Source organism: Fringilla coelebs (genome assembly GCF_963513975.1).
Source record: "Fringilla coelebs genome assembly, chromosome: 3".
Classification (NCBI taxonomy): Eukaryota; Metazoa; Chordata; class Aves; order Passeriformes; family Fringillidae; genus Fringilla; species Fringilla coelebs.
Genome location: NC_140030.1, coordinates 101875133 through 101900996, shown reverse-complemented (window position 1 = coordinate 101900996; position 25864 = coordinate 101875133). Strand labels below are relative to the sequence as shown.

The 25864-nt window shown below is 46.4% G+C and overlaps 1 protein-coding gene across 1 annotated transcript in view; it reads right to left on the bottom strand.

The window, feature by feature from the left end:
- Positions 1-1330: 1330 nt before the first annotated feature.
- ALK (ALK receptor tyrosine kinase) overlaps positions 1331-25864 on the bottom strand; it is a gene marked incomplete at both ends in the record, with an annotated part of 301668 nt that continues 277134 nt past the window's right edge. Inside the window, 15 exons of the mRNA XM_084202540.1 lie at positions 1331-2035; positions 3329-3419; positions 3990-4124; positions 5277-5378; positions 7000-7092; positions 8156-8253; positions 14633-14762; positions 15663-15727; positions 16611-16701; positions 18831-19017; positions 20717-20815; positions 21987-22139; positions 22819-22917; positions 24351-24533; positions 25309-25453. Coding sequence (XP_084058666.1) covers positions 1331-2035; positions 3329-3419; positions 3990-4124; positions 5277-5378; positions 7000-7092; positions 8156-8253; positions 14633-14762; positions 15663-15727; positions 16611-16701; positions 18831-19017; positions 20717-20815; positions 21987-22139; positions 22819-22917; positions 24351-24533; positions 25309-25453 — 2376 coding nt within the window. The remainder of the gene's footprint in view (positions 2036-3328; positions 3420-3989; positions 4125-5276; positions 5379-6999; positions 7093-8155; positions 8254-14632; positions 14763-15662; positions 15728-16610; positions 16702-18830; positions 19018-20716; positions 20816-21986; positions 22140-22818; positions 22918-24350; positions 24534-25308; positions 25454-25864) is intronic.

The window sequence follows — 25864 nt, the reverse complement described above, 5'->3', positions numbered from 1 at the left end:
AATGAAGAGTCTCAGACTGAAGAACACCTTCCCACTCCTTTGCTGATGCTCCAGTACTCCCATCTCTATGGAAATAAGCACCCCTTTTTTGGATAGCAATCATGCTGAAACAGCTCCTCCCAACCCTAAGCTGAAGTTACTAATGCACATCTTTACACATGAATTATTTCCTACATCTATGTTTTGACAATACACTTAACTGGAGTATTTTTCATGCACGGGGTGTACAAAGTGAGTCAATGGAGTGTTTGTCCTTAAACCACTATCATACACATATTTTGCCAAAGGAAAAAGGGCTCTAAACCCTTCAGTACAGGCAGTATCTGGCTTCCAGACAGTGGCACGATGTAGTCTTCTGCCTTTATGGTGTTGTTCATACAGTGTACGCCAAAGGCTACTTCAAACCTTCGCGGTACGTGGGTAGCTGTCCCTTTTCAGGGCACGGTGAAAGCCTCTCTCATGACCATGGTCCTTTAAAGCTTCATCTTGATTCCACTTGGCACTTCCACGTTCCTGATGAAGGGCATCCCTACTTTTGCAGGACAGAAGGAATTTTAAAGGGCTTTACTCAGTTCTGGCGCTTAAGCACAGGTGAACAAAAACAAACCAAAGAAAACCCCAGCCAAGCAATGCCTGCCCCCTGAATGCCTCGCAGCATCTACCCCCATCCTCTGCTTCCTCTCCCCTCCCCTCCAACCGATGCAGTGCGACCAGGGTTTCTCCGTTGCCCTGCCAGCACCCCCACAACACTGTGCATTCAAGGACTTTTGAAGACTGGATTGCAGCTGGACCGAGACTTGCCAACGTGCCATCGCGTCACCATTCAGCGCTGTCCTATTTCCTTCTTTTGGTTTGGATAGAGGACGCTCTTCCCAAACACACTACACGCCCTGCCAGCAGCAGGAGACCTCCAGGTCTTCCACAGCAACGACAAGTTTGGCACGGAAAAGCCCAGACATGAAACACTCATGGCAGTGAGCCGCGGCTTGACACGGAAGCAGAGGACGCACAACGGGGGAAAGCTCACGGGAAGGGCATGACGACAACCATGCGGATGAGTTGATGCAACAGCAGCTGGGCCTCACAGTTAACAACAGTTCCCTGCATCCTCCCTCCCCCTCGTTCCTTTGACTCTGCTGGGGCCCCGGTGGTTTGAAGCCTCTCGGGTTAGTAGAAATTACAGCCTCAAGGGTGGCACTTTTGGAGCGAGTCTGCACAAAACAGGAGGCGGTGCTGTCCCACGCCTTGCTCGCGGTGTGTTGGGTAACAGGACGTCTCTTCAAGGCTCAGGGGCCACGGGGGGGAAAAGTCAAGAGAGGGTCGAGGGCTCTCAGGGCCCCTGCTGGGTTATGTGGCTCTTGTTTCTAAGGACGGGGTCCTCGTAACTGCTAGCACAAGGTGAAGTGGAGCTTTCCAAGGGTAAGCCCTGCTGCTGGTATCCGTAGTTGACGTTTCCGCAGGGGAAGTGGCGGAGCCTAAAGAGAGGCACTTCTTTAACGCTTGCGGTTAGGGAAGATGGCTCTAAGAGCAGGGAGGAGCCTGGCAGCCGGCCAGTCACAATGTTGGGCCCCACAGTACAGTTTCCTTCCTGTCCCAAATTCTCCCTCTCGGGCCTCTCCTTCTCCAGCAGAGAACTGTTTTTGCTGGCCTGCTTCTCCGCAAACCAGGAGCCGTAGGTTGGATTCCAGAGATTGGTGGGCTTGTTTCTGGAGCCCCGGCTTTTGTGGAGCTCGGAAGGGGGATTGGACTGGGCATAGGCCATGTTGATGTGTCCCCCTCCCGTGGCTGGCTGCACCTTCCCTGGTGCTGGCTGTTCCAAGGCTCCCACTTTCCCTAGAGATTTTCCAGCAGAGACGGCTGACGCCAGGGGTGGTGGAGATGGCAGGGTTTGCTTATCATCCTTTCTGTCTTGGTGTGTTGAGACCAAGAGAGGAGGAATTCCTTCTGCATCGTCGGGGCGCATCGCCACCTTCTCCTCCTCCTCGGCCGACGGGCCGTATTCTACCGGCAAGGCGGTGTTGATGACATCGGGATCCTGCCCAAGGGAACAACGGGAATTTCTCAAAGCCTGCAGCCATCACACATCTAGCAGCTGTCATGCTATGATCTCAACACATCCCACCACCCAGAGCACACATCCCATGAGGAGAGGATGTAGAGTACAGTTAGGTGTGAGATGCAACAGGATATCCTTAAAATCCAACTCTTTAAAAGAAAGTCACCCTTAAACTCACCATAGAACAGCAGAGGCACAAAACCAATGAAAAGCATTTTTTATGTCCAGCAAAATTTCCTGTGGGAATGCTTTTTGGAATCTTTTATCATCTCAGAGTTCATAACACTCTCAGATAATATTGAGAAAGTTGGAACCATGGAAGTATTGCCTCCACACAAGAAGGGAGGAATGGGAACACAGAGTGAAGGCGATACTGGCAGACCCCTTGAAGCCCGAATCCACAGGGGCTGTGGTTCTGAGCTATTTAAGCAGTTCTGAAAATTAAACTGAGAGAAAATGCAGTGATCTTGGCAACCTTTACTTATTGCTATATGCCATGGTAAGCTACAGATAGCAGAAAAAAATGCCTCCCAATCCCAGGATCCAAACACACATAAAAAACAGATCAAGTTTCCCAAATAGCAAGGGAAAGCAAACTGACTGAAGTGAACAACAGTGGGATCATACAAGGAGCCTGCGCTGAGACAGGCAGGAGAACATTTTCTAAATCACTCTATTCCTTACAAGCTAAACTGGTGGGAAAAAAAATAAGTAAATCAGATTTTGGCCTAAAAAGCCAGCCACATCATCTCCCCGTTGCCTAGCCGAAGAATCCCCACTCCTTTAGCCTGGCCATCTCTCCACCTGCCTACTCCAGCGCTGTCAGATTTTAAAAAATTGCCAACAGCTGCTGAAACCACCTGCAAAGGATGCTCTGAGCTGGGCCCATTTCTGTTCAGTGCTGACTATGCCTTAAGGGTAAACACTGGGATGGAGTGGCTGGGATGAGGCATGTGAAAGCAGCACAGTGCTGCCCTGTCTTTGCTCTTTTGCTTGTTGGAATCTGTGCCTCTATAAGCAGAGGCAGGGCTACAGGTGTGCTCTCTGTGAAGCTGTGTAAGCCTCTGTCAGCCTGCGCCTTTCAGCCGCAAAAGAAGGATCAAGCACCCGATGAGGGGAATATCCCAGCCAGGGGTCCCAGGCTGACATCAGTCTCCCGGGAGTGCTGACTGCAGTAGTGCAGTGCTGCCTCCTCATCTCGAGTCCTGCCTTGTCTGACAGCTCCTCAAGAGGAACCCTCTCCACCCCTGTCATCCGAAGGAACATGGATACCTGAGTGCAGTACTCGATCCTCTCCAGGATTATGGCAAAGTTTGGCCGGTCCTCAGGCTGGTGCTGCCAACACTGGGTCATGATGCGGTAGCTGGAAGGGCAGAACAGGAGACATTCGTGAGCAGCAGATCCTGTGGGATGTGCCAGCTGCTCATGGCAGCTTGGGAATCACAGACATTCAGCACCATACTCGCTCCTAACAAGCGAGAGTTCTCTGCCTGGAGTTGGACAACTGAGGCACTGGTGACCACTGGAATGTGACCACCAGTGGGGTGAAATGAAATTTCAGAGAAATCACTCATCCACCTGAAATTCCCTGGACAACACACTGAAGGCAGGCAGGGCTGCAGATAAAGGAGCCCAGTTTTCCCTGCCTGTGAACAGTCTGACGCGTTGAAGTTTCACAGCTAACCTAAGATAGAGAAATATTGTGTCATCTTTGACCAAACAAAACAGTGGCCAGGACTTCTCCAATGGGCCCTGAATTATTCTCCAAAACAACAGAAATATTAAATATTAGAGAAATCACTGGCACTAAAGTTTAATAAGGCAGATTAGCCATGATTAGGTCAATCTTAAAGGTCATTAACTTTTGAGTAGAGAAAAAGCATTTGAAATAGAAACTTAGTTGCATGAATATATCAAAGTTACAGTCTCATACACAGGGCCGGGGCAGTTTTTAGGTGGATCCATCCTTCCTCCATTGGTGACAAACTCCAGAACCTCCTGGTTGCTTTTGCTGGGGTAGGGCATGTATCCCAAAGAGAATATCTCCCACAGCAATACGCCAAAGGACCTGAGTACAGAAGCAAAGGAAAACAAAGTGAGGGATGCTGGAATGACCAATCACCAGTGGGCAGTGCCCTTAGGGTTCAGCACCATCAGCATTGCTCTTGGCAACCTTTGATCAGGCAGCTGGTGGAAATCCTACTGTAGGATTCAGACATAAATAAGCTGCACAGCTGTGACATCAAAACCTTTAATATAAAATACCAGTAGTTGGCTGCTAGGTGAGTGAAGACTATGATGTAGGGAGGTACACATGGTTGCTTTGCCCTTGTACTCAGCACTGCTCAGCTGGAGGTAACTAAAGTGCAAGTCAGGTTATCCTTTTCTGAGACACTGCCCACAGCTGGACAGAGAAGTTTTGGCAAACTTTTCCTCTGGAACAGCTACCCTGCATGAAATGTCCTGCCAGTGAATCCTCACTGGTGCTCTGGGGCCCACAGCCCCACCTGTCACTCAGAGTACAATGAAAACACTCCCCAGCAAACACAGCCCTGCCTGGGTGCAAAGCCCTTGGGACAGTGGCTGGGACAGTGCCCCTCCAAAGCATTCCCCTGGTCAGTGGCTTGGGAACAACAACCTCAGTGGTTAAAGCTGCAGAGATGTGCAGCAATGGGAAACTGCTCTGCTCAGTGCTGAGACAGGCAGAGCTCAGCTGTACCAGGTGTGACCTCACCCCTCTGCCCGGGCTTGCTCAGGAGCTGTGTCCTGGCCACCAGCCCCTTCCCCCTCCACACACTCCCTGAGCTCTTGCCTCCTGCTCTCCTGCTCTCCCTCCCCACCTCTGGCCACTCAGGAGCTCCAAGTGCTGCTTGTAGGCCAGGAGAAAGGCAAAAGCCACAATGCAGGACACCCTTCTCCCTGGAGGCAGGATGGATTGTGCCTGCAGCCTCCCATGCTGCTTTCCTCAGTGCGGAATTGATGCTTTCCTGCTGGAGCAGCGCCTGCATCTGCTCTGCTCTTCCTTCCCTGCAGCACCCACCTCTGCACAGGTCTGATTCTGCTCCCTTGTCTGCTCAAACACTGCTGGCTCTGAAAGACCCAGCTTGTCTTTTTAGCACGTGAGAAATGAACAAGAACGTGTGTTTTTTACAAAATATTCATGGTTTACAAAAGGGGTTCCAACACGGACAGAGCGGCCAGCGGAGGAAAGGAAGCGCACCATGTGTCTGTTTTTGATGTAAAGATCCCTTCCATGAAAGCCTCAGGAGGCATCCATTTGACAGGCAACATTGCACACCCACCCTTACGATAGTAGCTGGCTCTGCAAAGAACAAACAGAACAAAAGAGTCAGCAAAGGATACAGAAAATACCATCAATATGGGATTTTTGTAATTACAAATATTCAAATGATGAGCCAGAGGAGAGACTAATTTAGGTGGAACAATCTGAGTGCTGGAATGACCTGCTTCTTCTCATAAAAGTAGCGGAAAAGAGCAAACCATGGAAGTGCTGATTAATCTACATCACTTCAGGCCTGATCTGGTAAAGCAGTTATCCTCATCCTCCTAGGGAATTACTAACACAGTAGCTGCTGCTGGCAGAGATTCCTCCTGCCCTTTTCAACCACAGCAAGATCTCCCCACCTCATCTCACACATGGTCATCCTGGGCATACCCAGCAAGAACAAACCAAACCTATCCCATATATACCCAGTCTAAAGCCCTGTGAGTAAAATCCAATCGTCTTTGCAGGAACAAGGAGCTTGTTGAGGAGGATGCCAGGTCATTAGAGCTGGGACAGTGACACAAAAATGTTCCTGAGACAGGAGTCACAAAAGTCCTTTGGAGTTGCTGTCATTTAAAATAAAACCTGCAAGCCCCAAATCCCATGCTGGCAGTTGCAGGAGGCTGCCCATGCAAGCTGCTATCACTGATCACACAGCACAGGCTGAGCATCAAAAGGGTGTTCCTGCACAAAGAAACACAGGCAGGCTTCAAAGGCACCTTTGAAAGCTCACACCAAAGTGTTCATTCTTGGCAATCAGCGCTGCTGTGTTGTGTGAGGGTGACAGATGCTCCTCTGTCCCAGCAGAGCCCCATCTGACACTGGGGCTGCATGGGGGCTCTTTGTGGAGGGAAAAAAACCCCAAGCAGCTCTGATACACTTGGGTTTCTGAAGGCAGCACTCTGTTTGCAGCACCTCAGGCTGTGATACTGTCAGAGCTCAAGCTGAGCAGAGCCAAACCTGGCTTAGTAATTGCACAGGAGAATTCCCAAGCAGGAAAAAAAAGAAGGCAAGGCACTGGAATAAACTGTGCAGGTGACTGAGCACGAGGCATTCCTTCTTCTGAGTCAGGGCAAATCAATTCCTCAGCACAGCAGGATATGGAGCTGCACTTCTAGAGGCGCTCTGTGGAAGATGAGACATCAAACTGCAGCCCTGACTGCTCATGGTCATTAAAGATTTTCTGGCACTTCTTGCAAGAGCAAAGGTAGTTAACCCTGTGTCCTGGCTGAATTCCAGTTTGGGTGATTACATTTTCCTGACCTTCTACACCTTCCTCCTTTAGCTGCAGTAAATTGAGAAAATTTACTGATGACACCAAACCAAAGGTGCAGGGGTAGCATCAAGGAGAGAGATTAAACTCAGAATGATTTGGGATGACAAAACAAAGGGGCACATCAATGCCATTCAGCATGGAGAATGTGAAAAAAGGAAACTGAGGACAGAGTCTAAGAGGGAGGGAAAACCTTCCATGACCATTAGACTTCACTGCCCAGGAGAAAACTGTCCAGGACATTTAAAGCAAACACCAGGAAAGCATCAGCTGGGATTCACCAGGCTGGCATCTCTCCACTCTTGCCTCACCAGGGTTACACAAGAGGCTGCACAAACACTGCTACTCTCCCACTTGAAAGTACCCTGGGCTTGGCTCTGCTACCTGTAAATATCCCGGGCCATTCCAAAGTCTCCAATCTTAGCCACTCTCCCAGGCCCTCGACAGGTAAGGAGGCAGTTCCTGGCAGCAATATCCCTAAAAGGAAAGGGAAGAAAAGAAACAGAAAGAGAAGGACCACTTAATCATTTGACAGTTTTTCAAGTCAAAAAGAAAACAAAATACAGTACCTATCCCTGAGCTGCAGAGAACCCAAACAGCCAGAAAAGTCAGTGTTTATGGATAACTGCAATGTCCCCAGTTCCAATCTATCCCCACAGCAGGAACAGTTTTGTTCTTTAACATTTTCTCTTTAAACTTCACATAACATCTTCCATTTGAAAGGGTGGGCCTCCTGTGAGCCTCCCTTCACCCCAGGAGTTATTTTTATGTCTCTAAGGAGTGCGAGAAGAGGAGCTGATTTCAGAATGAACAACATCAAGCTGTCTGGGCGATGATCCACTGATCTGCTCCTACTGTGCTTGTTCAAGTGTTGTCAAAAGTCTGCTGTACTGCCAGAGACAGGTGTCAGAACACTGCCAGAACAGCGTGCAGGTGTTGCTCTGAATACTGAAACTCTGGGCCTGAATCTGTTCGTGCAGGTAAAGCTCCAAGCTCCACCTCTGCAGGGCTGGAGCAAACCTCGAGGTCTGAATAACACAGTGGCACAACTTGTGGTGACTCTCAGAGCTGCAAGCTGCCACCTCTCTGCTCATCTCTACTACAGGCAGATTCTGGATGCTTGCCAAACCCCGTTTTGCAGGAGCAATGGTCACCTGATGTTGCCCTTCTGGCTGTGCTTGTACAGGTGTTCTTTGAGAGGGAGAAGAAAAAGCTTCCAAAATGAGCAGACAGGCACTAAATAAAATTCACGACAGGGAGAGCTTTAAAGACTCCTGTCACAAGACTGTGTCCATTTGCAGAGTGGCCAAACAGGCTGCACAAGTGCAGGCCCTGAGACAGGGCTCAGGATCTTTGGCAAAACTACAGACCTTTGCCAGCCTGATTTATAGCAGCTCCTCCCTTTATTGCTCCTACGGTTCTGATTCTGTCTGCCTTGTTTAAAGGTATCCAGCCACTAGAGAGCAGCAGGACACACACGGATGGAGCAGGGCATCATGAGCCCCTGCTGGCCTGTCCTGCCCAGGCTGGGCTCACCCACCTGTGAATGAAGTGGTTCTCCTCCAGGTACTGACAGCCACAAGCAATGTCACGGGCCACGTGCAGCAAGTCCAGCATGGAGAGGGAGGAGGGCTGATTCTGCCAGAAGACAAGGGACACACAGGGGTTAAAAGCAGAAACGTGGTGTGATTTGTCACTGCTGCAGGGCTGGGAGCTCTCCAGCAAGTGACAAAGGGATTAGGGAAATGCACAAGAGAGAGTTCATACCCATGGACTACGAAAGGATGTGCTGACACAACGTTATACAGATCCCACAGACAGAATCAGCTGGATCTGACTTTCCAGCTCCATTGGGATGCCCCTGTAAGAATGTCCCCCAGTCCTCAGGGCAGATTCCTCTGAATTTTCAGCACGATTTTTGAGATCTGTAGCCTGGACTGTTCTTCACTGAGTTTCTCTGTATTACTGCCAGCTCCTCTCTAAAGTCACCTTGAACCACGGGAATGACATTTTGTATAACGGCATGAGTCACATTTGCTCTTTCCCTCCTCCACATCTGTGTAGGCTTTATCTTGCCCCTTAGAGCACTGGCACAGTTTTGTGTAGCCAATGGCTATGGAAGACTAAGGCTGCCAACTCCTTGTTCCTGCCCCTCTGATGAAGCCCACAGCCCTTGCCAGGAGGAGCCAGATGCTCTAGTGGAAAGGGCAGGATTCACACTCAGCCCCTGAAGCCAAACCACAGCTGCTGCCCTGAGGTGGGAATCAGTGATGCCTGAGGTGGGAATCAGTGATCCCTGTGGTGGGATTCAGTGATCCCTGTGGCCAGGGCTGTGGGAGAGGGGAAAGCGCTGCTGCCAGCAGAGTGATGAAGAACAACCGGGTGGCAGTGACTGCTCATGGCACAACAACCATTTCATGGCTAAGTGTTTATCAGCCTTAGTTATTGGACCAAACAAGCTTATCACACTCCTTGGCTCTCTCTTAGGACACACCAACCTGTCAGCCCAGTCCCCAACAGGCACACCTGTCCCTGGGCTTCTCATACCAGTGCACAAATCAGCACGGCTTCCCCAGTGGCAGGGACTGGGGATGCTCTGCAGCCCATCTCCAGATGCATGCCATGCTGTGCTGCCCATCCCACCTGATCTAAACCACTGCAAACTGGGACTGGAAATAATTCCAGGCTCTGCAGCAGCCACTAGTTAAACAGTGGTCATTGGATGGTAAAACTAAAAAACAGAAATCAGCCAAACACAAAGCCACAACCAAAACCAAACAACAACAACAACAGAAAACCCCCCCAAAAAACCCTCCCAAAAAACCCAACAAACAATAAAACAAAAACAACAACAACAACAAAAACCAAACCAAAACCAAAAAAACAACTTAATGTCCTCTGAAGGTATTAGGAAAAAAAAAACCTGGCCTCACTACTTGACTAATGAAATAATTGAAAAATGGTGCATCTCTGTGTGAACAAAGCCTGTTTTGTTCAATGCAGGGCCATAAACCAAAATGTGATCTTGTTCCACCTGTCTATATTTTATTATTTACACAGTATAATTCATTGCATATATATACTTCACTGATTTTTTTAAAACACTGGACTGCATCTCCTCTTAAACTTTCCTCTTTACAGAGTAACTATTTTCTGCAAACATAAAGCAGCTCTTTCCCTGCCATTTTGTGGGGAAGGGGGAATAATCTCTTTTACCTCTGTGAGTTAAAGTGACTCACCAGCTACACAAGATGGCTACAATAAGAAAGAATGCACATCTTCTTCATCTTCTTTTTCCCTTGCAGGCCATAACCAAGGGGAAATTAATATCTCAATCTGCCCATTCCCTGCTCTTTTGAGCAAGGGTCAGAAACCTGAAGTGAAAACTGAGTAAAAAGCCCAATTCTTTACTCTACAATCGATTTCAGACTCAGGCTATACTGCAAAGCATTCTGCAGGCTGAAGCCACAAGCTGATTTGAACTGTTCAGCTTTTTTCTTTTTCCTTTTTTTTTTTTTGCTTTCCTTTCCTTCCTTGGATGAATTCCTTCCACCTTTTATTTGGCTAAATACAATCCTAAAACAGATGTGACTGCCCAGCCAAGGACAATTTAGCCATGTAATTTGTTTGAAAAATGGAGGTTTGGGATTCATTTTGCAAGGGGGCAGCCTTGAGACACACCAAAGGATTCACTTGCAGCCTTTGCTCCCCAGATGAATGGATGATGCCAGCTGCAATGCTCCACTGCTCAGGGCAGTGGGCATGCTGGAACCACTGGTGTGACACCTCCCAGGTGAGGCTGAATCTTGCCAGAGGTGAATGAAATTCTGTGTATTGTTCAGTGTAATCACTGCTCTGTGCAACAGGCTGCACAGCACAAAGGAGGGCAATCATTTATCCATATGTGATTTCTCTCCCAGGGCTGGGCTTTGATTGCTGGGCTGTGTGTGAGAAAGATCAGCACTGAACCTCCCAGAGTGGACAATCCTGCAATGCTCACACTGAGCTAAGGCTCCAGCTCCAGGAGTCTCTGGATCTACCAGGTTGCCTCTCTGCAGATGAGGGGGAAGAGGTAATCCTGTAATAGATGTGAAACTCTATTAGAAATGGAGCAGAGAAAGCCTTCAGGGCTGTCAGCCACGGACTCAGGGGGAATTATGAATCTGAACCTTATGGAGTGCACCTAGCTGGCATAAACTGACACATTCCACGAGAATCACTGGTCTTATACCAGTGATGATCATTCTTGCTTAGAGTCCAGAAAAATCATTACATATTGGCTGAGCTGAAACTTCATTTTTTACATGAAGAACACAGATGAACAACATGCAACAGTGCTGGCAGCATCTCCATCTCTCATTAAGTTGGATCCTGCCTTCTGGTACCTCCTGCAGTTGCTTTAGCTTTTCATTTCATGTCCCTTGCAATGCCTTCAGTCCCCCCTTCCCTTCATTCACCTTCTCCTTCACCATTCCCTCTGCTCCCTTTCCTGCTTTTCAGTGTGCAAGGGCATGGCAGCATGCTGCATGTGTCTTGTTCCAAGCCACGCAGGTTGTAGCTGTGGTCTCTCCAGCATGGTGCTTTCTTTCTCCATAACCCTTGGAATTAGTGCCAAGTTAATGTCTTTAACACCTCTATTAAGTCTATCCAAAACTAGCAAATGAATTTGATGTTACTGGCAAGAAAGTGCAAAGAGCAACTAGGGGATGAAGGTAGAGACTGAACATGTAAATCTCTTTTTTGTAATTAGGCTGAAAGCAAAGGTAGGTGGGAAAGACAAGGTAAAACAAATTAACTGGAAAACACAATAGTGGAAAGAAAATAAGGAGAAAGGCAGTAATTTATATGGTGCTTACTGCAGAGTAGAGAAGTGCATCTCTGCCACCCACCCAGTCAGATAGGGCTTGTGTTCAATTAATTCCTTGTGGAAGCAAAGCTCATCAAAACCTCTTTACTCTGCACTGTCCCTTGTCTTTCCTTTCCTTTAATGGCCCTGAAAAGCTAGACATCCAGCCTGCTATGCCCACCTTCTGCCTGCCTTCCCTGAATGAGCAACAGGAGGAACAAAGCAGCTCAGGGTTCATTAAGAGCAGTGCAAGGATACATCCACCAGCACTGAGCCACAGGCCTTATGTACAGAGACTGTCACACCTTGAGTGTATGCAGAGGGTAAATCCACTTCCAGGGCTGGATCCCATACTTCACAGAGCACAGTGCCCTGCACACACCTCATTTCTCATCAGTCACAGTCTCCTTGCCTCGCAGTTTGTGAGCCAGCAGTCAAAAACGCACCAGAGGCTGATTTCTCAGCACTCACAGGTGCCACTGCCCCCTCAGGAGCTGCCCCAGCAGCCGGATAATGAATTACCCTGTCATCCTTGCCAGGCAGACACCACATGGGATGGTTCCAGAAGCAGTGCAAGGCAAGGGGAAAGAAGGAATTAGAATGGAGCAAAAAACGGCGTGGATCTGTGTCTGCACAGAGTCAGGCTGCCCATGCTCACCCAGCTGTTAAAGAGGGAATGCAAACTGCTTTTCTGAATCTGTCCCACTTGCAGCTACCCATCTGCATTTGAAGCTCAGCTTTCCCAAAGTGTGGGAGACATGGGATGAAGCAGAAAACAGGGGCATCCATCCTGCTTCACTCCTGGGAGCAAGCTGAATGCAGAAACCAGGGAGAATCTTCAGGCTGACAGGAAAAGGCCTTGTGCCTGGTAATGTATGGTCAGTGTCAGGTAACCTCACACAGGCCAGGAAAGACAAGTGTCTTAGGTTGGAAATGGGGGTGTGGATTCTATTCCTGTCTGTGGGGCAGTTATCTTCTGTTCATTGGGCAGTTTTATTTATCTCTTCCACAACCAATCCTCCCTCCAGGAGATCCCTTCTGTTCATGGCCATTGAGTGTCACTGCATGGCTGATAAAATTCCATCATCCCATTGGGAGAAGCTCCACCCAGAGGGAGGAGCCAAGCATTCCTACCTGGATATAATCTGAGATTTGGAACACCAGAGCAGCCTTTTCCACTGCATTCCCAGAGGAAGACCAGGCCCATCTACATCCCCACTGGACCTTCAGAGGAAAACTGCACCCTTATCCAGGATCCCTGCTCCACCAGAGCCCCACCTGTCCCTGCAGGAGCAATGCAGCCACCATTCAGTGGGGCTGCTGCCACCACCTGACCCACAGGCTGTCAGGTCCTGTTCTGACTCTGTCAGTGGTTGGGGTTTTTTTGTTTGTTCGTTTGTTCTTTTGTTTGTTTTTTGTTGTTTTGTTTGCATTTTTATTTTTAGTTTTCCTAGTAAGGAACTGTTATTCCTATTCCCATACCTTTGCCTGAGAGCCTTTTAATTTCAAAATTAGAATAATTCAGAAGGAGGGGGTTTATATTTTCCATTTCAGGGGAGGCTCCTCCCTTCCCTTAAGCAGACACCTGTCCTGTCAGACCAAGACAACAAGGAAAGAAGAGGAATGGAAGGAGCGACTGTGAAGGCAGAAAGAGAAATACCAAGGAAGCAATGGAGGGAGCCATCAGCCTCTTCTGCCATGGGCTTTCACAGGGGTTGCCCAGAGCTACTGCTGACAAAAGCAGAAGTTGTGGTAAGCAAGAACTTGTGACTGAGGTAGGGCCAAACATAAAAAAACTCCTCAGATCAGAGGGCTCCCATGACTTCATCCTGTCAAGATTAAGGGCTGTTTCATCTGCAAAAGCAGCTGGCTCATTTTACTGCAAGTAGGTAAAAATTCCTGCTGTGCAAGACTAGTGTTCTTGGGAGTTCCTCACAAGATCTGTACCATCACTCAGCTGGCTTCTCTAATTTAAGCAGCCAAACCCCATCGTGTTTCGCCTGCCCTTTCCTACATCTTGCCCAGCCTGGCCTGGCAGTTTGGAACAAAGCGCTTACCTGCAGCATATCCTGTCTGTGCCATTTTACACTGCACTGGTGAGAGTGCAGTGGTGAGAGTTGCAGAACATGAATTTTCCCATTCACCTACCCCCAAGTTCAGCCCATTTGTAGGAGCATCTCTAGGTGCTTCAGAAAAACAACCTGTATTTATAAAGTCTGCTTGCTCAGATTTCAGACTTTCCTTTCTGGGTGTTTAGCCTCCTTATCCAGGAAGGAGCCACTTTATTGCAGCCAATTCAAGACTGCAGTGCTTCTGAGTCTCACAGACCATTTTATATGTCTGAAAACCACACTGCATGGAAAAAATAAAAAAGTTGATCTGTTTCCAGATGCCTCAAGGAAGAATCTTATTGACACCTGTTAGAGCAAATTTGTGTCTCTCTTTCACTGATAAAATGCAGCCATTTTGTCCTCTGTCGAACTTAGAGACAAAATATGAAGCTGGGCCCAGCCTTAAACTTCAGCAATATCTGTGTGACTTTCTGACCCAGGGACTCAGGAAAAGCTTTATTCTTCTGAAATACTGAATTCTCTCTAGAAGTCATAATTTATTTCTTCCACATTTCTAGCTGATTGTCTCTTCCTATTGATGCTGATTTCAGTGGGGAAAATCTTTAAAACTCTGGACTAAAGATATTCTCTATTAAGTTGACAGCTCCAGGCCAGATTGTCTCCCTGCCTATGCCAAATTTGAACCGACAGGTATCCAGAAAAATGCATCTGATCAGCAGTTTAAATAATGGGTTTATTTTTTTAATATCACTAACTCAACATTTCCCCCCAGCCTGCCCCCAGCTGGTGAGAAGAAGGTAAGAGTTGATTTTAACATTAACTTTTTTTTTTTTTAGACTTTGCTTTTTGTTCTTTTTTTAGGTAGTATCTGCAATGTTATCTAGCAAAGTCCAGGGATGAGGCACCTCTGCACAGCCCCAGCAGCATCTGTTCCCTATCCTGCTGGCTCCTGCCTGCACAGTGGTCTCACAACAACAGAGATTTTGTCACCACCTAAAATGCTGGGAAGTAGTATCTGCACAGACGAGCTCTTTTGCAGCCAAGTGTTTGCCTGGTGGCAGCAGCTCCCTGAATGAACCACAAGGGACTCTCTGCTCACCGGTCTGGGCCGTGTCTCCCTCAGGAAGGACTTCAGGTCTCCCCCAGCCATGAGCTCCAGCAGGATGAAGCGGGGCAGAGCCTGCAGGCTCACCCCGATGCAGCGCACGATGTTCTGGTGGTTGAACTTGCTGTGGAGACAGGGACACCCAGCTGTGGAGCAACTTGCACTCAAAAAGCACAGTAGCAGAAAACATTCAAACCTTTTTGCTGCAGGGAATGTTTTGGTTTTGTGCTTTTTAAATTTTTTTTCCTTTCCCCCCCAGAAAATAACAAATCTCGAAGGTAGGGCAGCTGGATGAAGCTAAGGCACTACCCCTGCATTCTGTCTGTCTGGACAGTGTAGGGACAGACAGAGGTGGGGAAGCAGTGGCTTTTGGCTGCTTTTCCCCTCCCTGTTTTCTGCATTCTTTTTGGGCTACAGCAAGACTTGTGGGGCACAGGAAGCAGAACATGTCTGATAACAGAGAAAATTCTGCTCTTAATTTCCCCATTCAAGAGGCAGAAGTAAGGCAATGTTGTTCTAAGTAACACACTGACACAGGGATCTGCTTTTGGGGGATGTTTCCTGAGGTCAGGTCTCTAATACTTCCTTATTTCTCCACCTCTCAAATGTGATGGGAAAGTAGTTTCATGGATTCTGTGATTCTGACACTGACACATCACATGACAGAAGCATAAAGTCAATGCTATCTGTTAGTTTTTACTAGTCAAACCCAAATTCCTAAGGCATGTTCTCCTCTCTAGGAGAAATCAAAAAAATCTTATTATCAATTCTAAAATCTGGGCTTTAAATTTTTCACTTTGGATTATGAAAACCAATGTGGATCCCTTTGAAAATTTAGCTTTTCATAATTTGGTGCCTCTTCATTTGTAAGAAGAACAAAAAAGGATGGTAATGCCTATTCTATTTGTGCTAAAACTACTGTATAGATGTGCTGAGAGGACACCACCCATGAAGAACCTTTTTTTGTCTATTTTGTTGGGCTTTGCAAGCCTACACAAGTGGTGTTGATGTGATTCATACACACCTAATAATGAGAGCTTCCATGAGGAAGTCGAGCTCATCTTGCTCTGAACACACTTCTGGCAATGTCTGGAAAAGAAAGAACAGGTTGACAAGGAGAAGACACTTCAACTTACAGATCAGAACACCTGGCACTAACACTGTCTGCAGCAATCCTTTTTTCTCAAAAGAAACCTCACCCTAAGACAACCACTAGAGCACTGCTAAACTAGACTGTGAAGCCTGCTGAAAGGTAAATATCAGAACTCCTGGCCCATCAAGGCCAATGTCATCCTCCTCCCAGCAAAGGAAATAGCCCAGAGTGCACAGAGAAGTGTTCAACATATGGGACTCTGCTGTATAGAGGATGAGGAGTGAGCTCACAGCTCCTGAGTTCTCCACAGTTCAAGGATCCTGCCTTCCTGCAAGACTGGGATCTGTAACCAGCAGCAGAACTGTGCTGCTATGTAATCTCTAAGAGACTCTAGACTGCTGAAGGCCTGGAGAACTCTACCAGGGTCTCTTTAGGATTTAGCTTCACATCCAATGCGTATCCATCCTGTAAGGGAGTGGTGAGATCCCTGGAAAACCAGCCATCTCCTACTTGCAGGGTCTTTGATGTATGTGCCAGCAGCTTTTGGCCCTGTGAAGACTTTTGGACAGTTTAGCAACCAGGTGTAGCATGGGGAGGATGGACAGAGGATGGATTTAGCTCTCATTCCTGCAGCCTGCTGTGGCTCTGTGGGAAATCTTTGCTTATTTACTATTCACAGACCTCTTTTGTAGTCTCACATACCCATATCCTACAAGCTGTACCATTGCTGTGATGGATTAAAGTTCTGCAACAGAGCAGCAATATTTCTAGCCACATCCTTCAGGCAATGCTCCACTCATCTTCATTGTTATAATGCATTGGGACTCTTGGGTGAAAGGTGCATGAAACCATCATGATAACTCATTCACTGTCACTTACTTTCACAGCCACCTGCAAGGGAGTGGGGTCGCTGGGGATCCCTGTCACCTGACCTTCATATACCTCACCAAAGGCTCCGTGGCCCAAACCCCTGGACAGACCAGAGAAGACAAGAAGGTTTTACTACAGAGAACACACATTATAACACTGTGGACACAGCTCACAGAACGGGCTCACAATTTTCATGGCAGTGTAACAGGGAGAACTGGATATTGACAAAATGATCTCACCAGACCTTGGTGAGGTCTTTCATGAACCTACATTTTATTTAATTGGAAGGGAAAGCAGCCCATGGAAGTGAACATTCCCCAGTGAAATTGGGCTGCTGGCATTGCAGCACATAACAGAGAGCACTCATCTATGGCTTTGGTATCAGTGCTCAGTGGTGGGTGCTCCAAAACAGATCAATAAAGATAGGACTTTAGTCCTTGTGTTTACACACCCTAAACACATTAACAGTTCCCCTGATATTTCTGCATCACCATTAAACAAAACATTGAGCAAGAAACTAGGAGGCACAATGATTCTCAAAAGACCTGAATTGTAAAGCAAATAACTTTTCCTGACTTATTGTGTGATTCTGGGCAAGTACCTTAGCCAGTAAATGGTGATGACAGTGCTTTGTAAAGCACTCAGCTCTAGGAATTTGTGCTGAGAATTGTTTCTGGCAGTGATTATGTTATGAAATGTACAGTTTTATTTTGAGTAAGATTACAAGAAAAAGAGAAAGGAATAAGGGTAATCATACAGTAGATCCTGTTCCTTGTGATAGAGATTTTGCATACCTCTCTATTCAGTCCTCACTCTCTTAGCGTTAAGTCAACTGGTACAACGAGAGCTGTTTCACATCAGTGGCCTCCACAATGACATGGTGAAATGTGGCAGAGTCTGGCCCCAAATCCTGAGTCCCTCTTAACCTGCATGGGCTGCACATTGGGCACGAGCATTTCCAGCCTCTAAGAGGCATCCCTGCATCTCAGTCTGGGGAAAAGGCTGCATGCACTCCCCTGCTAGAGCCAGGTCTGGGCTGAGGGCTGCATTGATTCTGTTCTCTGCTCTATCAGTGGACTGCTTTTGCATGGGCTGTTGCCCTCCTGCCCATACGAGCAAGGAGGAACAATCAGCTCTGCTGTTCATAAGCTCTGTCTGTAGCTTTGCCAGGATAGAACCAGTCTGGGCAGTGAAACCACACTGAGGACTCGTGTTGCCTGTGACTCAACCACTTGGTGTAATAACATTTTGTAGGTATCAGCTTGAGACACCATTCTTGGCTCTGCTTGACCAACCTATTACAAACTGAGGGGATAAGCCAGATCTTTACAGCTCATAACTCACCCTCCTTCCAAAAAGTCCACTTTCCCTTCCCTTGTCAATTCCCAGCTGTATCCTCTGCTGTCTACTTGCCACACTTCAAAAATCATTTCAAAGTCCAAGTGACAAGAGAAGCAGTAGCACAGGGTACACTGGAAACCTCCAGGTGCAGTCCAGCAAGATGTGTAGGTAAGGGGGAATGAGATAAGAGACAGCAAAACATTGCAGACTGCATAGACTGCTCTGAGCATAGTTTTTTTTTTCAGCACCTTAAGCTTCCCAATTTTCCAAGGACTCCTGCTTCCACTTTTTTTTTTTTTTTTTGTGTAAGACTGCATGGTACCAGGGTACTGTCACATTCACAAGTATCCTGCAGTAGAGCAAAGTGTGCAAGAACTCTGGATTTTCAAGTTTTTCTTAGGAGATACTTTAAAGCTTTTCAGAAGTTCTCATCTAAACGTGATTATCTTGCTGGCTTTATATCCCCGTCTTTTTAATACTGTCTGGCATTTTCAAATCCATTCCTCTCCTTGATATTGCACTTAAGGATGTCATTGTCTTTACCAAAGACCTCATCAAAGATTTAAAAGAGCCTTCTACAAGCTTCAGCCATCCCAGAATTTCATCAGCTCATGGCAATGGGCCATTCACTGCATAGCCTGTAAAAGATGTAACCAAATTACTGGTGATGACTATTCAGTTCTCCTCACAATCCCAGGAGATGAATGCCAAAATCTAGTCCCCTCCACATGAGCCTAACTACTGCAGCTTTACACTTTAAGGAAAGGGGTATGGCCCTAAAAGTTGTGCACAAGAATTTGCACAGAGCTGTGTGTTCACAGCTCTCTAGGAGAGCCGGGACATGTGGGTGTGCAACGTGAAGGGTCGGGAAGGCAAAGATGGATTTACCGGATGAGGGAGATGTTTTTTCGAGGCACCTCTTTAAGGTCACTAATGGATGTGGTTTTCCCTGCAAAGCAGTAGTTGGGGTTGTAGTCTGTCATGATGGTGGAGGTACGCAGCTTGCTGAGTTTGTACTCTGGGCTCTGCAGCTCCATCTGCATGGCTTGCAGCTCCTGGTGCTTGCGGCGGTACACTAAACACGGAGAACACAGTTAACCACGGCCAGAGACTGCATGTGGGACTGCCCTTCTCACTGGCACTCACTGTGCTGTGGCCAGACTTCAGGGAATCAAACCAGCCAGGGACACTGGCATTTTCTGCACATCAAATAATGACAGATAGAAAATGGGATCTGAAGATATCCAGGAACTTTTGATTTACACATCTTACGAAGAAACAGGCTTGCTTGTGGACTGTCTGGAAAAAGTGAAATGAATTTCACTTTGAGAGATCTCAGAGTTCTGATGTTGTTTTAATGCTCTATTTAAGTTAACCAGACCTTCCAAATACAAGTCTAGTTTGAAACTTGTGAGAGGTGGGGTATAACTGAGTTTCCTAAATCACAGAGAAGCGACTAAAGTCTGAAATGAATTATTGCATCGTATTGTTCAAAATGGATAGCCTAAGCTGTTTCCTCAGAATAACACATTGTGCATAAAACCCAGCTAATTTTCCAAAACTTCCTCTGTTTCTAAACAACAGAATAGGACCACGATTGAAGTCAGCTTATGGTATGTTATTCTCCTTGCATCACTTCACTGATGCATCTGCAACACCATTAAAAACCACACCTTGAAAGAAGATATCCTGAGGATATTCCTTGAAATAGTAACTGATATTGCAGGATTTTTTCCAAAAGAAGATGACAATCAGGAGGAGGTTAAATCACTATTGATTTCTGTGGGAGCTGGATTGAGCCCAAAGACTGTGACGGCAATAGTTATTGCATCTTCTCCAGCAGATGTTGCTCAGGGGAAAAATTGAAGGGGTAAACATGCACTTGCAAAGGCAGATGGATGTAATGACCTATCCACAAACCCTTCCTGTCCTCCATTTTCCTCCTCATTGCCTTTGCTTTGATTTTTTAAATCGTTGCCCTTTCCTGAGATGGAAAAGATAGGCTCGTTGGATGGGAAGAGGATTACTCTTCCACCCCTGAGAAGTATTTAGTCATTGTAAAAAGGCACTGTCAGGACAGAAATCATAGATGTAGGACCATGTGCATGCAACTGATAACTCCTGAAATTCTTAAAACCGAAACAGCTGTGCAGATCTGATTTCCTGTTCTTGGTTCATCCCTCTCCTTCCCCAGGTCACACACTGTGGACAAAGAAAGGCGGCAAAGCTGTGGCTTGAATCCCTGACTCCTTTTCATTGATTCAAATCTATTCTGCTTGCACCAAATGCAGGTGAGCAAGTGCTTAAAATAAGAACATGAAAAGGTGAAAAATACATTTGAGAATTTCAAATAAAAAAGCCAAGAATACCCACTCCTACTAAGGAGCAGTTTGTGAAAGGGAAACCTAGGTGAGAGTTTAAGCTTCAATGTCCTATATTAAGAGGTGAAATCTGTACATAGGCACACAAATAAAGAAGCTTTTAGCCATTAAACAGCACCAGATCTCACAAAACCAGCAGCAGCTGAGTCCTGGCAGCTGCACAGTACAACACAAAAAATACTGTCTCTTTTGAGATGCAGTCAGTAACTGAAACCTCCTTGAATTGGCCATTGTGGTTAGAAACAACTACAGAAATCTGAAGATGTGTGTGGGAAGGTGTGATTAAGTACAGCAGTAGCTCAAAACCTGAATCCTTTTGCCTCTCAGGGCCCAATTATCCCTAGCTCAGATCCACCCCTCATACGAAAATATCTTTTGCAGAGAAACACTCACCTATCATGATTCCTGAAAAAGCCAAAATTAAAGCAGCCACCAATGCTGAAGTCACTACAGACAAGACCAAGGAGAAAGGGAGACGAACCACTGGCTCAGCTGCAACAGAAAGAAGGAATTACACATTTGAAATTATCTTCCAGGAGCCACTTTTTTTGCCATCAGATTTTTTTCTGCCCTTCTTTCCATTTACTCATCTGCTGCTCCAACAGTGTAGGAGCAACCTCTGGCATGACCGGTTCTCAGGATCTATGACTTCTCATACCTCATTGTTTCACTTTCCTCAATTAATATCAAGTAATTAAAACAGATGGTTCACTATCAATGAATTAACATGTGAACTCCCTGGGTGGGAAAACAAGACCATAAAAAACAGGGGCAGGAGGTTGGGGGGGGTGAAAAGAACATTACATTATTTGGGTTAAAGTGCTGCTCTGAATGCCAAATCACAGCAGAAGCAGAAGGACTGCAACATATCATCTCTTAAATGCATGTAATCCAAGCAGGAAAACCTGATAACAGTGCAGTGAAGCTGCATGCTCATGTGGGATCATGCTTTTAAGGTTTACTTCACCTTGACAAAATAACCATACTTTTTACCCATCTCACAGGCAGGCATGGTAAAAACACAACAATTTTCCCATGCCAGTGACAAGCTGAAAGTAGGATCCCAAACCCCTGGGGTCACCTGCTCTAAATGCTGCACAAGAATAGGAAGCAAACCCAGTAATGGAGCTCTGAGCACCTGGTTTTGAAAGAAAAGCAAGTACAGGCACTGCATTTAGTTTTTCTCAGAGAAATCTTGCACAGAATTTCCCACAGTTTCTGAACTTTTACTTTAAATGTCCAATTCCTCAGGAAAAATATTTTCCTTCACCTTGCTTTTTTTTTGGTTCTTTAAAGAACTGGTCTGAAATTTAAGTTCAGCTAGAAAATTCTTTCAGCGAGCAAACTTTCAGGATTTCAGAGCAGCTCTGAGCACAAGCAGACACAAAATTTGACTCTGCTCAGATCTGCCCAGGATGCCAAACATCTACTGCAGAGCAAAGCAGCACTGCTGCTCAGCGCCCCAGTCCTCACCATTGATGAGGCTATACCCTGGCAAAATAGTTCTGCAGCGTACACCAGCAGGAAAGAAAATAGCATTCTACTGCAGCCAGGTTTAAGAAAGATTCTACAGCACTTTCAGGATGTCTTACAGTCCAAACTACAGCCTTTGGCCATGCATTTTCTGTCCCACATGTTAGCAGTACCCCCCACACCTACTTACCTGTGCAAGACACACCATCCTCTGCCAACTCTGTGCCTGGCTCACAAAAGCAAATGACTTTTTGAGTCTCAAGATCAACATGGCACTCGTCCATCTCACAGTGACTGCAGTTAAGGTGCAGCCTAATTTCCACCTCTCCGTGCCCCTCTGTCACTAAGGAGTGGATGAAGAAGCTCAGTTAATTACTGTAAAGTCCATTCTTATAATTTCCTTGGGCTCACCCTTTTCTTTCTTGGCCTTTAGTCCCTTCAAGATCAATCATTGTAATATCTTCAAAACTTTCTGGCTGAAGCCACCAGGCCAGAGTGCCTCTCTATTTGAAAATACTTCTGGCTGTTCTAAAGGAAACTTCTGTTTCTTTCAAAACAGGTAGATTTTTTTGTTGTTGTTTTCTGAACTCATTGCAAACATATTAAAGACACTGACTTCTGGGAAAACACAGGCTGGAGTGGCAGTATTTATCACTCCCATGCACTGCTGGGCAGCACCTGGATATTTTCCTCTCTAAGGAACTTGCTTGTTAGTGAATAGTCAGCTGTTTTGTCTGTTTCTTTCCTAAAGTATCTGAGCCGTGAGGTTCTGTCACCACTTTCCTTGTCCAAAATTATTCTGTAGGCTGGTAGACTGTACTGCTGGGAGTGTTTCCTAATAGGCATGATGCTTCCTCTCCCTGTTTTTTTCCTGCTGCTTCTGTCTATTCTCTGCTGTATTTTATATACTTTCTGCCTCCTCATGTTCATGACACTGAGTTGTACCCCAAAAGGTTGTCAGGGGTCCTAATGTTTTTAAAATGAAATAAGCCCATGAGAAGACCTCTGACCAATATGAATACCTTTAAGTGCTGGAGTGTATAAAGTACCAATTGGATTAATAAAGGACACACCATCCTCCCCATCCATCTCTGGGTCATTGTCCACTGCAGCATTGCCACCTACGTCAAACCAGAAGTTACCTTAACAGACTGAGGCTCACAAAACAATAAAACACAGATAAACATGGCAACATGCATGAATTCAGCCTATTTAGGGAGGCATCCAAATGAAAAAAGAGAAAAATTAAAGCATTTAATATATAGGGAATATTTAGCAAGTTGTGGCACGAACTACTGGACTTAAGAACTTCAATTTAATAATGAAGCTTTTGACAATCAATCAGTTAGCTCTGTTTAGGTAGACTGTGGCAAACTAAGGCACAAACTTCATCTTTAACCATTTGGATGCTGTGAAAAATACAAGCCCTTGTAAAAACTTAGGTAGCCAAGAGACTGGAAAGCACCAGTACTCCAGGGCTCAGTTGCTGATCAAGGCATGGACTGTGTCAGCAAAGGGAATGGACAACCTGATATCCTTCCTCTCCTTTGCACCCTAAAAGCAGGGTGGTCCACCAGGAGTGGGGACTGAAGGAATTTATGAGTTGCTCATTTCTGCTTGAGCATATGGAACATACCAGAAGAAAAGTATGGGCAATAGATAACAAATATTAGAAACAAATACTTCAAGCATGCAACGATTCCCCCACCCCACCCAAAAATAGCTTTTTCCCTTTGTCTTCAGTGAAATAAAAAAAAACATCATGTCATTCTGTTGGAAAAAGAAGCATTACACAGGAACATTGGTACAAAACATGCACTAAATCATTTAAACTCATTACTTCCTCTCAAGATTTTTAGTCTATCATATAGACTAGACTAACTTAATTTAAGCTGTGGAGAACCAGGGGTTAAAGAGTCCACCACAGTGCAGATGGCTGCCAAAACTCTGTGGCCCAGGAGACTGTGGGTTAGTAGAGATCTTGAATCTGGCCCACACCAGTTGTAATCAACATAATGCCATCTGACAGCTGCCCTGAGACACAGAGGCACATGAAATTAGCTCCTTGCTGACTGAAGTCATATTAAGAGGGGTGCTGGCTGGCAGCCTGAGCCTCTGCCCCCCGACCACCTGTGCAGGACCAAGGCCCAGCCACAGCAGGGCAGGGGAGAAGCTGCATCTTTCCCCTGGCATAAAGCCTGGCTGCCAGTCTCCAGGACCAAAGTCCTCCAAACACAGGTGCTGGCAGCGGGAGCATGTAGCTGTGGCTCCTCCTGGCCCAGCACTGTCACCCCAACGTGAAAAGCTCAGGATCACAGCAGGATCTTAATGTAACATTTTGCAGAGAGCAAAGCCAGGGTTGCAGCTGAAGGACTGGCCACTGGCTCTTTGCTCAAAGCCTCAGTGAGTTCATCTAGCGCTAAAAAGGCAAGACACAGACATACTAGTACATAACAGTCAAATATGCTAGCTACAGGAGAGTTATCATCAGCATTCTGCTGACCATTAGCACTAAAGGAGGGGAAGGGACACCTTGAACACGAAGCCACTTTACCTATATATCCTCCGCCTCCTCCACCTGAGGAGCACCCCCCTCCACCCCCTCCGAAACCCCCTCTTGTCTCCCACCCCCACTTCTTCATGGCCTGGGGGCAGGATCTTCCTCCAGTAGCACCTTCCAGCAAGGATTTTCCTGACCACAGGAAGGAAGTGTTATCATTCCAGCCACCTCCACCACCTGCAGTTGAGAGGAGAAAAAGCACAGCCAGGGGTTAGTTTTTGTGTAAAAAACGCTGCAGGGATCTGCAGGAGAAGCATCCATTCAAAACACATCAGCTGAAAGTCATCATCTGCACCTTTTTCCACCTACCATACATACAAGGACAAGTATTTTCTACAGAAAATGTAAAAAGATATCCCTACCTACTCTCCAACCACTTCTTTCTGGTTTTCAGAGCCTTCCCCTTCTCTTTGACTAAAACACTCTTGAAACAAACCAACCCCAATTCTAAAGTAGAAAAAACTGAATTTATTGTAAGGGGTGTGAAAACATGTCCCACTCCTACTCTCCACACCACATATCAGTGCTTCACTTTCAGCTCTGCTGCTTGCTCAGTCCAAGGTCTCTGTGCAGAGACTTCTAGACATGGTGCAATTATGCTCTTTCTGCATAAGCCAGAGAAACTCTGAGTATGTCCACACAGCACAAAACAGTGCAGAGACCAGGACAGTCACACTGGCACTGCAAACTCCCGCGCCAAAGATCAAACAACTTTGTTTGTGAGAGGTACTGCATTATTTTGGGAGAATGTAGCCATTGTTGTGGCTATACCATCTCTGAAACCCTTATTTACCCCAAGCATCCAGCACTGTGGTGAGCTTCTATTTGCCTCTGTTGTGTTCCCCCTGAACTGCATTTTCATGAGCTTTGCCTCACCTTCTTGTGAGGAGGAGGAATCTGGGAGTACCACATATTCACAAAGGTTTTATTAAAAGGAATAAACTCTCCTTACCTGCAGCTCCTGAATTTCCATTCAACCCTGGAATAGAGGAATCATTCTCCAGTCTTTCTGGATGAAATGTGTCCGTTTTGGCCCTGTAGGCCCTGCCACCACCCCCTGCTGCAATTATCAAGGGGACCGGTTCTCCGTTCTCCATCTTAACAAATTCAGAAATAAAGGCAATGTTCAAACTGAGTCAGACATGGAAATGGAAGTTCAGCCTCATCATAGTTACTGCATGCTGCACCAAGCAGGCATCTAGGGCTGCTCAGCACTGCGCACTGTCATTGCATTATTTGTGTAGCCACACCCAGAAAATTAATGAATAGAAAATAAAAGAACAGTCCTACCAAGTTCTGCTACAGGAAACAGCAGCAGCTCTGTGAATTGTATCTACCATGGTGATGGCTCTTAGAAAGCCTGTAATGTCCCATGTGATGGCTTTTATCAAATGAAACATCTAAGGAGCACTGCTGTGCACAGTGTCTCCCCTGAGACCAGAGTTTGGGATGAGTACTGTTTCAGCTAGCACAGGACAGGAAACATCAGCAGTCCACAGCTACAGGAC